The sequence below is a fragment of the Ischnura elegans genome, chromosome X (genome assembly GCF_921293095.1).
Source record: "Ischnura elegans chromosome X, ioIscEleg1.1, whole genome shotgun sequence".
NCBI classification, from domain to species: domain Eukaryota; kingdom Metazoa; phylum Arthropoda; class Insecta; order Odonata; family Coenagrionidae; genus Ischnura; species Ischnura elegans.
Window position 1 is genome coordinate 106189620 of NC_060259.1, and position 14227 is coordinate 106203846.

Below are 14227 nucleotides of genomic sequence, written 5' to 3' on the forward strand. Positions count from 1 at the left end.
CTTAGTTATTATTGGCAAATTCTTGCCTTTTGAAGCCCAAGGGAAATACACTTTAAATAGTGTGATTTGTATGGTATCTTTGTAGGATGTTTTCCGTGATGACCACTGCCACCAATAGTACTTTTTTTCAATTTTGTGTTTATTTTTATTCTCTGTTAAATAAGTAATGTCAATTGCTATTCAGTGCACACCTTTTTATGCATTTAATTTTGTCCGTGTTGAATGTGGATTTAGTTGATTTATATCAATATGATTTCATGCTGTTTAGTGTAATTTAACTCTGGGGAAATTTTTAAGTTTATTTTCCATAATCAGGTTACCTCCGTCTATCAATTCACAAAAAATTGTTTCAGAATCTACTTTGCTCAAAAACTTGACTTAAGTCCTCTGAATGAAGGGAATTCTCCTGATGCCGTGTCTGTATTAGAACAGTGGGTATTCAACCAACTCTGGTCTCTCCTACACACATTTTTTTCCACCCTCTAAAGAAATTGACTATAGTATAATTTGGGAAACCTGAGAACTCTCCCTAATTGAAATTCGCTGAGAAAGCCTGAGATCCTTCATAAGTAAATGTGATTGGCGAAATCAGGTCTATTTTCACATCAATATTCATAATAATGCGAACAACAGTTCTATTTGGGGACGGTTTCTTTCGCGTTTGGATTTATTCGCCCACCAGCTCATCAACTGCCCTATTTTCAATCACTACGTTGCAATCTTATTCGTCTACATAATTTCTTAGTCATTCGCTGCTTATGTCACTTTAATCGCGCATAATGGGGGTATGTATTTGCTCTTACGTTAGCATCATGTGCGAATAACAATCTGAATGTGAGCAGAATCAGTGAAAATTGTTGACTTGGTAAAGGGGGGACCCTATGTATGTATGCATTGCGCCACGTATGCCTTCTTGTATGTAGGGTAGGGTACCTTCCTTTTCGTGTTTATTTTATAAGATGCAGATTTCCAACTCGGATGCGTATGATTTCATAGAAATAACATTCCCATTGCATTTGCTGGGCCTGAGAATGTAATGTTATCGTTCAAAGCAGCGTAGCCGTTTTGGACTTTGCTCTTGTGGTCAGTTAAAATTCTGAAATATGTAGGAACACGGGCATTATGTATGTACTCAGCAATCGTAGCTCGGAATTCCGACATTCCAAGTCATCAAAGCCGGGAAAGACGTTAGTTTCGGATTTGAATTCCCGCTGGCTTTAACCTGCCTAAAACATGGAAGATGCGCGCATATCTGCATAACATTTAAAGGGCGAAAATAGCATTTCTCCTCTCTGTATACTCTATGTTATCAGTGCCATGTGTTCTCCTAACTCCCCGAATAAGAGTGAACTGTGTGTGTTTCTTGCCGCCTGAATCATACCATCATTTTTTCCGTCCCTCAGAGTGATAGATCCAGCGATAGATTTTCAGGGGCGTAAAGAGCGATCATTTTCCCAATCACTCGGCCACTCTTAACGTCCCTTTTTACGTCACTTTCCGTTTTTAGAACTATCATTTATTTTAAATGCAAGCGTGGCATTACGATCGCTGTTAGCATCCGTGCGTTCTGATTGGCTGAAAGGCGGTACCACCAATGGTTTCAGCGATTGAGACAGGGACGTGCCGAATGATAGTAAAAGGGTTGGGGTTTGCTTCCCTAGAGCGATCGCGGAAGTTATTGCGTGAAGCGGTCATTTTCTCATTCATCCATCATTGGATCGATCGCTGGAGCCTTCGCTCGGAAGAAACTCGGAAAAAATGATCGTGCGACGCAGGCTTTAGTTCTCCGTGAGTAGCACACCTCAAACGCTTCCAGGAAAGCAAGTGAAGATGGAGTATCATTTACACTTCGTTTAGCACGATTCCCTGAACACTGAATGAAACTTATGAGTATTACGTGCCTTGAGAAATTGCTTGTGTGCACAATAAGATCACGTATGTTTGGCGTCCATAGTTATAATGGATTATATTTTTAGTCAATGGCATAACCGTCTTTCGTAAAAGGCGAACGATGCCTTCAATCGACAAATACGAAAGCGATTGCTGAGAATTTTTTTAACAGCGCCGGGATGCTTCCTTAAGACGTTACAGATGCGCAAATTTAAAATGTACGGGTAAAAGTGTATAAGGCGCCCTCCTTGTTTTACATCTATCAAGGGAAGTGTATGAAATCTGGGTCTCATCTTTTCCCAATTCATATAACTATGTATGCTTGTAGTCCATCCGACGCTGACGGACAGTTGCAGGTTTAGCAAATAAATTTTGATCGGGATAATTTATTACCGCACGCCGTGGATCAGTTGCTACGACGGTTGCTTATTGAGCGGGTGAATTGGGGTCAAAGCTTTTGGAAGGCCTTTTTCCCCATCATATTTCTCTTAAGATTTATTTTACGGAAGACTGCAATTTTACATTCTTTTTACGAATTTCCGCGGAAATTTTATTTTTCTGCGTAGAATTTTCTGCCTTCGCACCAAACTTCCACGATCTCTACGTTCCATTAATTCTCCAAATGGACGCGTATATCACTCTCCATCGTTCCTTGTTGAGGCAACTTCGACGCTCCGATCGCCCTCCCTCGCCGCCCGAGCAACTCGTAAGTTGACGCCCCCTTGGCGTCACATGTTTGCCTGGGATGGAGCCACTAAAAACTCACAGATGAAGCAGATATCAGGCAAAGAAATTCGGAAGTGGCCGCCGCTGCTTTGAGATCATCTCTTCAAAGGCAATAAGAGGATCAGTCATCAACCTACAATGAAATGATTACGCAGCTGAATGATCAAAGGCGGAGATTTGGTACCACAAAATTAGACAGAATGTTAATTCATGGTCATTTGTGAGATTCCAATAAAGAAATAAATCCTGGCTGAAAGAATGGTTTCTCCAAATTTGCGACTTCCTGAACTCCTAAGTGCGTGATGGTTGGTTTGCAGGTGGAATAGGGTTGACAGATTCAGACTTCCGAGGAGTGTAGAAATGGGCCAGCCCCGCACGTGGGGAGAGGACGACCTCGTCAAAAAAACTCCGTCCAGACAGTTTGTGGGCCGACTGTCTGTGTGTGGCGATTCCATCATGCCTTAGCCCACCCACGTGTTTGCCGTGCGCAACGACCCGTGTCGCAGGGAACGGAAATCCTGGCGGCTGAGGGGACCTCCTCTGTGCGAGGGAAGAATCCTCAACACTCCTCTTCGGGCCCTGACTCTCCTAGACGGGCGGCCGGTAATTAACCCATTCCCGGTCAATCGGCTCCTGGCGGCTGGGGATATAGGCAGCTTCTTTCGAGGGTACGCCAGGAGGGGTGAAGCGGGATCCAAAGGGACCCTGCCAATAGCATTGCCGGATGGCAGGACTATATCTCCAGGTAATCCTGGCGCTCTGCATCGGCTCGCGGTGCATCGTCTATGTTGGGCTCCATGATGGGTGAGAGTCCTAGAGATGAAGATAATTACTTTCTATGGGTACCCCAAGCCAAATAAATACCTGCTACCTTTATGGAGGCTCAACCCCCCAGTAAATGGCTTGGTATTGAAAACGTCTCAGAAATGATTAACCAACATTTCTGGTTATGTGCAGTATTGAAGAAGGAGCTTTAAAAAAGTATCTCCCTTCGTGATCGCTAAAGTGATCCAGGGCTTGGTTGGTGAAGTTAAAACGACGAAAAGACTTCGATCAGGTTCTCTCCTCATCGAGGTCAATCAATCAAGACAGCACTTCTGGAGCTGAAGGCATTTTTTCAAGTAACAGTGAAAGTGGAACCCCATAGGTTACTAAACACCTGTGACGGTATTATAACATCTTGGGACCATGCAGACAGCAATGAGGAGGAAAGGAAAGAAGCCCTTTAAGACCAAAAGGTGATATCGGTCAGCCGCTTGAGGCGAAGCGGTACTTTGAAGGACACGAACAGCTTTGTCCTCACCTTTGCCCTCCCGAAGCTTCCCGCGTCCATTTATGTTTGGCAAAATTCTATTCCAGTACAACCTAGTATTCCTAGGCCGATACGATGCTTTCGTTGACAGAGATATGGTCACACGTCTGCTAACTGCAAAGGAGAGGAACTCTGCGGTAGATACTCTGAAAAAGCACGCAGGAGACTGTAGTGAAAATGAAAAATGTGTGAATTACCATAAAGACCAGATTACCTTAAGAACCCCTACCTACATACCGTTGCAGTCTCGATAGCTACCCCAGAGTTAGTTTCCTTTTGTCACGTTTACTTGTCCCAATGGGGACCAGTGAATAAGAATGTCCTTCAGTCGCTAGCCACTTAGCTTTCAAAACTACACGTACTGCAAAAGATCTAAGCTAAACTCAACCCGCTCTGTATTATATACAGCGCAGAACTCCTTGCCATAAAACATTCTCTGGCAAGTATAACTTTAAGCGAGTCCTATTTAATCGGCTCAGACTCTTTAACCCTAGAGTGGTGACGCCCGGTCTCACAGACCGAAGATTATTTCTCATCGGTGTCTCAAGCGAAGTATATAACGTTGCTGTTTATGCTTTTCAGTAGCTTCCTATTTCACGCTGCTCTTCCGATACATGACCGAAAAAATCACTTCGTCAGAGTAATTTGGTACTTATTGCTACTTTCGGTCTGCGAGACCGCGCGTCACCACTCATGTTCTGAAATTTTACTTTGTTGCCGGAGTGGTGACGCCCGGGCTCACAGACCGAAAGTGTAACATTAATGTATCATGAAAATAGATTACAATGATGCCGCTTTCACCATCCCTTGGATTCAAATTTCGTCTTGGAAGTTACATGAACCCTATATAACGCCAAGGAATCCTTTTTCCACGAGTCAGTCACTGTGTGCGCGCAGTTGTTAGACATGCTTGTGGAACGACGCCGCTGTCCAGGAAAAACATCCAAGCACAACGACACCAACAGGTACGTTATAAATTTTGGAGTGCATTCATTGGAAATTGCTTATTAACTTCACGCAAATAATTTTTTTTACAATATACGAGTATATAATTTCTTTTGGTTAGCACGTATCTCTGGTTCATAATAACTGAACGAGATGAATGGCATTATATGTAATAACTTATAGTTTTATCATTATCTCGACGGTGTATAATCTGCCCATTAGGGCGGATCGCAAAAATCGATTTTTTTCAAATCCATCTGGCCCAATGAAAAAAAGTTGTGGGACCGATCAAAAATAAGGCCTGAAAAATTTGAGACCTGTACGTGAACCCCTGACCCTCGCTTATATGCAATTTAGGGGGGGAGGGTCAAAATTCGAAAAATACAATATGTTATGGCCATTCCCTATAGATTTTGCCGAGTTACTGCCCTTCTAGAGCAAAAATGTCGTGCATTTTGACGTATCTGCCACCGTTTAGCCACAAAATGCCTAATTTGAGTCCGCGTCCGCGAAGAAAATATTCCAACGCCCACGCAGCGTCGCGGATACCAGTGCCGCAGGCCGATCCCTTCCCCTCCACGCTCGCTTCTCCCCCTCCCACGCCTCTAATACAGCAAAATTCATCCCGCGCATGCTGCTAGGAGGTCGTTTATCTTTGATAATATAAATCAGAAGATGGTAGAAGGTAAAAAGCGATGCGTAGTGAGACGACTTGTCCCTTATTTGGCGCCTCGTCGGCGTTAAACAAATCGATGTTACCAACTTTTAGAGAAGTTATGAAATAATTTTAGACCTGCGCACGCAGGAAAGGAGACTACGGTCTTGAAGACGCCTCTCGAGTGGCTATGAAGGTTTTGGGAACTCAGGTTATGCATTTCTATTCCGGTATTGTCCGACAGCTGTGTCTAAATGGATTTTGGGTGAAGGCCGCTCGCGTCCCCTCCCCGCTCGCCTCTTACACGCCCCAAATGCACCAAAATTCACACCAAGTGCGCCTTTCTTTGTTAGTCTTACTAATATTTGATGTTTCAGCATCGTCCGGTGAGGAACAATAACGAAAGAATTAGTCAATTATCTGCTTTCCATTCTGTATTTCTTATATCAGTGTCATTCCTAGTCTTTCGCTGCTGTCAACAAAGTTTTGGTGAATTATTTCACGAAAATCTCATCCGCATGTATAATAAAAAGAATATTTAACTTCAAATTTGAACGTTCACTAATAGATTTTTACTTTCCACAGCGCTAATCTCAGATATAGCCGAAGGAACCGGAGTCTCTCTGCAATATATCATCAGCGTGTAGTCTTTTACGTCGATATTAAAATCCAGCAATTAAAAAAATCTCGTATTTGTCGCAAAACGCATCCTTGCAGCAACGCAAATTGGATCCCTAGATTACATTCCCAACGTTTATGTCGCAAATCCAAGTCAGCATAGTGCAATTAGCAAATAGACCACTGTAAGGGATGAAATACGGATTTAATGCTTTCCCGACGAATGATATGGGTAAACTCTTTTCGGGATTCAACAAAATTTATCCCTTAGGATGAGCCCCGAGTCGGAGATTGAAATGTTGGCCATTATGGAAAAATTAACCCGGTGGGAATCCCGAGAAGAGTGTACCCACACTGCAAGGGATGTTGAAATTATGCTTATAACAAAGGCATGATGCCTCCTTTTTGGGCGGTATTCGCTTGGTACCATCATAATCAAATCCTTTTTAATTCTGTGTATCTAATTTTCACTCGGAAAGGAATCGATAATCGCAGATTTTATAACTTTTGCTAATCCTCCGACGGGGGAGGCAAACCTCCAAAAGTGGGACACTGTTTCTTCAACTAACACCACACATTCCCCTCTAAACTTGTATTGATAAGTCCTCTTGCCTTTTTTTCATCAGACAAGAGTATAGTCTTTCATTCCAATTAAATGGAACCCTTTGATGACACCCCTCTTTTCTTATTTACAGGAATTAGCATCTTTTTCTGTATACGTAAGTAATTCTGGTACACTAGCTTTGATGTATCTTACGAAATTATGACTTTTGCGTTAGATAAGGTTGCGGGAACGCGCATTGCTGTTGCTTGGTTCTTGCATATACCTCTATCACACTTGGCAGACGCATTTTCCCCGAAGAAGTTCCAATTTGAGGTTATAGTCCTTAATGTTTATTTCATGAGGAAAGTAGAGATACAAATCGGCTAATTTCTCGCCAGTTTAATTTTCTTCGGATGAATTGATGAAGAAAATTTTTGATACTATTTTCCCGTACAAGAATTGACGATGTCGACTCAACACTCTCCTTTGATTCCATTTTTTCCTCAGTTGCCGAGTTTCTTTAGGGTTCAATCCAGCAGCCATCATCTTTCTTTTCGTCAGATTGTCTCTCAAAATACTTCTCATTGGAGGAACCTTATGCTCCTCCATGCACTTACACGCAAAAATATCACATAATTTAAAATGTTCCTTTAAAATTGTTTGAGTCTTATACTTCAATAAAACCCACTTTTGGCCTATTACGATTTTCCGTAAGTTTTAGTACTTCCTGTGGTACCGCTAAATCCATTTAGTCACATTCATAATGGAAGAGAAGCGCATCACCATAGTTCGCACACCTTCATAGCCACTCGAGAGGCGTCTTCATAGACCGTAGTCACCTTTCCTGCGTGCGCGGGTCTAAAATTATTTCATCACATGTCTAAAAGTTGGTAACATCGATTTGTTTAACGCCGACGAGGCGCCAAATAAGGGACAAGTCGTCTCACTACGCATCGCTTTTTACCTTCTAGAGCGGGGAGGGTACGCCGGCGGCCTTCACCCTTATTCATCAATTTAGTTACAGCTGTCGGACAATACCGGAATAGAAATGCATAACCTGAGTTCCCAAACCTTCATAGCCACTCGAGAGGCGTCTTCAAGACCGTAGTCTCCTTTCCTGCGTGCGCAGGTCTAAAATTATTTCATAACTTCTCTAAAAGTTGGTAACATCGATTTGTTTAACGCCGACGAGGCGCCAAATAAGGGACAAGTCGTCTCACTACGCATCGCTTTTTACCTTCTACCATCTTCTGATTTATATTATCAAAGATAAACGACCTCCTAGCAGCATGCGCGGGATGAATTTTGCTGTATTAGAGGCGTGGGAGGGGGAGAAGCGAGCGTGGAGGGGAAGGGATCGGCCTGCGGCACTGGTATCCGCGACGCCGCGTGGGCGTTGGAATATTTTCTTCGCGGACGCGGACTCAAATTAGGCATTTTGTGGCTAAACGGTGGCAGATACGTCAAAATGCACGACATTTTTGCTCTAGAAGGGCAGTAACTCGGCAAAATCTATAGGGAATGGCCATAACATATTGTATTTTTCGAATTTTGACCCTCCCCCCCTAAATTGCATATAAGCGAGGGTCAGGGGTTCACGTACAGGTCTCAAATTTTTCAGGCCTTATTTTTGATCGGTCCCACAACTTTTTTTCATTGGGCCAGATGGATTTGAAAAAAATCGATTTTTGCGATCCGCCCTACTGCCCATGTACTCTTTTTTGTGAATCTCCCTTTGCAACTCTTGCGAGAGCTCAGACTGCACTTGGTGAGTAACTTGGTGAGTACGCTAAGCAGCTATTTCACCTTTGAATTTTTATACCTTATGCCGTACATTGTTCCATATGTTGCATCCAATTTTCCTCTAAATATGTTTTTATTACTGATATTAGTTGGAGTGATGAGTTATGAAAAGGAAAAACAGAGGCTGTCACGGTTGCTGTCCGAAGTAGATAAAGAACCGCAAGAATCCCTGCATTTTGATGACGACGATGACGAAGATCTTTTGGAGGTGCAAGAAGAGAGCAGTGACTCGGAACAAGACTGGGACATGGAGGACGGAGATGCAATGAAAGAGGATGATATCTTCACCGGGAAAGATGGGACCACCGTATGGAGAAAGAAGACACCAAAACAAAGCGTAAGAACGCGTTCAAAAAATATAATTACAAAATTACCAGGGCCTAGAGGAAAAACGAAAGGAATAACAAGTTCTATAGAACAATGGCGATGTTGTTTTTGACAGTTCAATAATAAATATGATTACCGATTGTACTAACAAAGTCATTGATAAGGTTTCTCCTAATTACGGGCGTAGCACGTACGCAAGACCTGCTAATGTTCATGAAATTGAAGCACTAATTGGATGCTGCTGCTTTATTGTATCAATAAAAGTAATCACGAAAATGCCGAAGACCTCTTTAGTACCAAAGGCAATTCAATTGAAATATTTCGTCTTGTCATGTCAATTCAGCGTTTCCGATTTTCTGCTGCGTCATCTAACTTTTGATGACAAAGAAACTAGAGATGAAAGACGTAAAGTTGATAAGCTTGCCCCTGTGCGAGAGGTATTTGATTTGTTTGTTGAAAACTGCAAAAATAATTTCAGCTTATCTGCCCAGGTTACCATAGACGAGAATTTGGAGGCATTTTGAGGTCGCTGTGGGTTTCGTCAGTATATACCAAATAAACCCACCAAATATGGAATAAAAACATTTCCTTCGCAATGCAAAAATGCATTACACGTCCAACTTAGATGTTTACGTTGAAAAACAACCCGATGGGCCGTATTCAATGGACAATAGAGCATTTTCCGTGGTTGAACGCTTGTGTAAGCCAATTTATAGCACTAACCGTAATGTTACCATGGACAACTGGTTCACTAGCATTGAGCTTCTTGAGAGACTGCTGAATATCTATCAGCTGACTTCAGTGAGCACAATCAGAAAAAATAAACGCGGCTTACCTCCAGAATTCGTTCAAGAAAAGGGAAGTAAAGTGAAATCATGTCTGTTTAGTTTTAGGAAAAATTGTACATTAGTTTCGCACGTCCCCAGAAAAGGAAAAAATGTTCTCTTGATTTCAAGCATTCACGACTTAGACCAAGTGGATGCAATAACTACAAAACCTGATATCATTTTCACCTATTACAGCACAAAAGGTGGAGTAGATGTCGTGGATAGGTTGTGTGCTAACTACAATTGCGCTAGACCAGCAAGGCTTTGGCTAATGGTCGTGTTTTATTCATTATTGAATATATCAACAATAAGCTCTCAAGTAATATACACTATCAACAACAAGAAAGAAAGCCTTGTACTGCGTAAATTTATTGAAGGAATTGCATTTTCCCTGATTGAAAAACATCTTAGGAATCGTGCATCTATGGAAAACTTACCACGAATCGCTCGTTTACGGATAAATGAACTACTGACCATTAAGCCATAAGAATTACCTCCTAATCCTACTAAAGGGCAGATTGGGCGCTGTAAATATTGTGACAGTAAGAGGAGTCGTAAAACGCGATACTCTTGTAAAATTTGTAACTCATTTCTCTGCCTTGAACACGTAACCTTGCTATGCGAAAGGTGTTATGCCAAAAATTCAGAAGCCTTCTTTTGACATTGACATTCCTGAAAAATTCCTGATTATATATGATTGAATATGTTTTTAATGTATGGCATGTAATTTAAATTAAATCTACTGTTAATTATCAATACCGTGTATCGTATTTTTTTGGTACTAATGAAAAGATGACGATGTATAAATATTTATTCCTGTTCTTCAACATTTAAATGAATAAAAGTTGAAAAATTGTGTGTGTAATGAAAATGTGAAATAAATATTTATAATTAACAATACAATTTCGTATTACGAAGCTAATTCAAAGTAATTCAACTCAATTAAACTTCCAAACAGCATAAGAGACCACATCGGTCCAGGAGACCGACGTCACCACTCGTGAACCAAAAATTCACGTCACCACTCTAGGGTTAAGTCGCTGCGAGCCATTTCAGCGTACTACCCCCTTCATCCCTTGGTGCAGTCCATGCGTGATACTCTTTACTCCTTGAGCTGGAAGGGCATTACAATGTATTTCATGTGGATCCCGGGGCATTTCGGAATACGAGGCGATGAGATGGTGGAAGCAGCAGCGAAGGAGGCACTTAGTAAACCCATCACCGGTTTTGATTGGATCCCCTCCGACGATGTAAGAGCCGCACTGAAGAGAGTATGCATGAAGCAATGGCAAGAGTTGTGGAGCAATATCGCTGGCAAATTAACTCAGGGACATCAAAGCGGAAACATCCGCTTGGGCCACTTCAGCCAGGAACAGCTGTAGGGAAGAGGTCGCCCCTACTAGGCTTAGAATAGGCCATACTGCTCTCACACATGCATATCTCTTCACCGAAGAAAATCAAGTCCCCCGCTGTGATAGCTGCCATTGCCATCTTACTGTGAGACACGTTCTGGAAGAATCCGTAAAATACTCGAAGTAAGGAAATAAAACTTTGTAAGGTTCACTTATTTAATTATGGTCACGACCCGGGTTTCGTAACTTGGTTACATCGCCAGGTGACTGATCTTGCATGCATCATACATTTATACACAAAGTGCACAAGTGACAATGAGGACATATATCGGAAAGGAAAAGGACTGGTTGAAAAGGCAGGGGTGACCTTGGGGTTTTTGTTTTCTAATCAAATTGAGGTGATCTACCAAAATTGGTCGACATTGGGGTAGTGTCCTGGTCGAAGTGGAATGACCCAGATATGAGGTTCAACCTGGTACTAAGTGGTGTTATTTTTGGCTGAGAATAATTAAAGATGTCATTCACCATTGCTGCATATTTGAAAATGCAAAAAAATAATTCTTTGGTCGCGGGTTGTTGGACTGTTTTCTGCCAAGCCTGTACACAAAAAATCCCTAAATGCTGTGCAGAAACAACGCTGAAGTCATTTGAAGTATTAGTCGTGGGGATATTGCCTTATAAGTTTTCCAGGCTTAATGTAAGCGATACGCAGTTGCGACCAGAGGTGGCGTATTATTTTGCAAACTGGATTTTAACTTTTTAGGCTGGAAATTCCATTTATTGATTGGCCAGTTTTGACAATAATGTTATAACTATGTTTTTACGTTGAAATCACCTTTTATATCAGAGCGTTTCAATAAATTGAGTATACGTAAACATCAAAATCAGAATTTCTTTACGTTTCAACTTGTCCGGAATTATGTGCAACTGCTGGTGTCTATACTCTCAAAATTTGAGATGCATCTATTTTCTTAATGTAAAAGTTACCGTCTACGAACTATTAACGTGTAGAATTTTTGGCTCATCAAGTTATGGGCAAAGGAATTATCTGGTCTTCTCTGAAATTTAAACGAATTCTTGTAAATAATAACTAATTATTCATAGAGGATAGAGGAAAGCCTTTTTGGCGCATGACGAATTTGGTTGGCAGAGAATTCATATCTTGCGGTCAAAATTCTTAAAAACCTGAATGAGATATAGATAATTCAATAGTGCCTCTAAAACTCTCGCACACGTAAAGTCGTTTATGTGTCATATTTGATGGTACATTAAAGGCTTATTAATGTAAATTTACTAGTATAAATACGTAGCCGGTGCACCTAGGTAGCATCCGGTTAGTCCTGAGATGAATTGAATTTTACTTCAATTATAATAGTTTATACCATCTTGTGGTATGGGTTGTTGATTTTGTTTAATCGCAAAACAGTGTAATTTCGTCATAATAATGCCCTAAGAGTATTTGGAAAATGTATATTCATCGCTTACATGGTCGAGTGTCGCAGAGATCTACTTAAGGGTCATAAATAAGATCCCCTGGTAACTGGAAAAATATTTCCTAAAATTAAATCTTTACGGTTCATTAAATATCTCAAGTGTGCCGAAATATTCCAGTTGTATGGAAGGAGTTATTCACGGGGCACATTCAGTGATATAAAATAACCCTAATGTGCTCAGTACCTCCGGGGAGGTGGAAGGGAAAAAGGGAAGGAGCACGTAATTACCAGCCGAGTTATTTGGTGTACCTACATGTTCATAACACACAGGCGGTCTACCTCAATGTTGTTAGCAGGAGAACTGAATTAGTGTGATCTAATTCATTAAATTCAAGGCTTACCCGGCTAAATTTCTACCTCGACCGGATACCATTGGAGAACTACGAAAATCACCGATTTTAGTAAATGGTGAAGTGATTTATCCCGTTACCAAGTAAATTTATACTCTACGGTTAGTCTTTAGACTTTATGAGCTACCGGTAGAAAGAAGTGACGTCTCAGTTTGTCGATGATGCAAGCCATTGGGAAACAACAAGTGGTTAACAACTCGTTAGATTATATTAGATTATATTAAACCTGACGGCATTGGATCAACATTTTACATTTCTGAATGTGCGAATTGGAATCACAAAGACGAGTTTGTATTCAGAAAGTGACTCATCTACGTAGCTGCATCACAATTTATCGATTGCGCACGTCCTTTAAAAAAGGAACACATGCATATCGACTCGTTAGCGGTACTATTACAACTGACAGCATAGGATCTAAATTTTCCATTGTTAGCTGTGCGAATTCGAGCCACAAAGTCGAGAATACCTGTATACAACCTCTCCTGTCCGTTTGAGCAAGCTTTTAAGGATGCTCCTTCGGAGTCCCTCGGAGATGGGACGGCAGGGTGGGAATGACATGGGCCAATGGGACGGTGTCCTGCTCAGTGGTTCCAAAATGGGTTGTAGGCATATCTGGGACGGAATTCTGTGCGAGAGACATCGGGCGATGTCGGTTTCTGCCGAGAGTTGTCGCGAATACCGACAGAAATGGTATTCTCGACACGCCTCTACCGATACTAGTCGATGTAACTGACAATTACGTTACTTCATGATTTTGTAAGGTGTGACACCCGCAAGTTGTGAGAGAGGTTGGAGAGTGACACCCGCACGCTAGGCTAGGCGCCGCAAGTTTGTACCAGCATTTTACATGCTTAGCTGATCGCGTCATTAAACTGCTGGCTCCGTGAGAAAATTTCTCATTGATATGCCAACGTTGAACTAACTGCCACTAGTGAAAGGAGATCTTGAAGACAAGTCCTGATGAATTAGAAAGGGAAGCGCTAAACTTATAGAGATATTTTTCCGAGCGAATAAATATAAGAATTCGTTACGTCACCCGAACAATAAAGAACTTTAACAAATGCCTGGTAGGAGCCCATCGTCACATATTTTCGCCGCAAAACTCCTTTTCTTTGTTTTAAACGGCTGGTGCCCTTACGCCACCCGCATATTGTGACGCCATGTGGAGTAGTATGAGGATATAGATAAGGTGCTGTCGCTCATTGTTGAATAGGGTAGTTTCCTTCATCAAAGAAACCGAAAGGCATTGATTGCGATTTGTTACCCACCATTACTGTATTCATAATATACAAATTATTTCGTTTTAGAAATACCGGTTTAGACGAATGGCAATGGTCCATTTTTATCCTCATTTGAAAAGGGCCAGATTGGCGCCCATGCGATGC

The 14227-nt window shown here is 41.6% G+C and overlaps 1 protein-coding gene across 1 annotated transcript in view; it reads left to right on the forward strand.

Moving 5' to 3' along the window:
* The window catches only part of LOC124171236 (sialin-like), a 229792-nt gene that overhangs the window by 26522 nt on the left and 189043 nt on the right, over positions 1–14227 (forward strand). The window contains exon 2 of the mRNA XM_046550379.1: positions 8583–8830. Coding sequence (XP_046406335.1) covers positions 8583–8830 — 248 coding nt within the window. The remainder of the gene's footprint in view (positions 1–8582; positions 8831–14227) is intronic.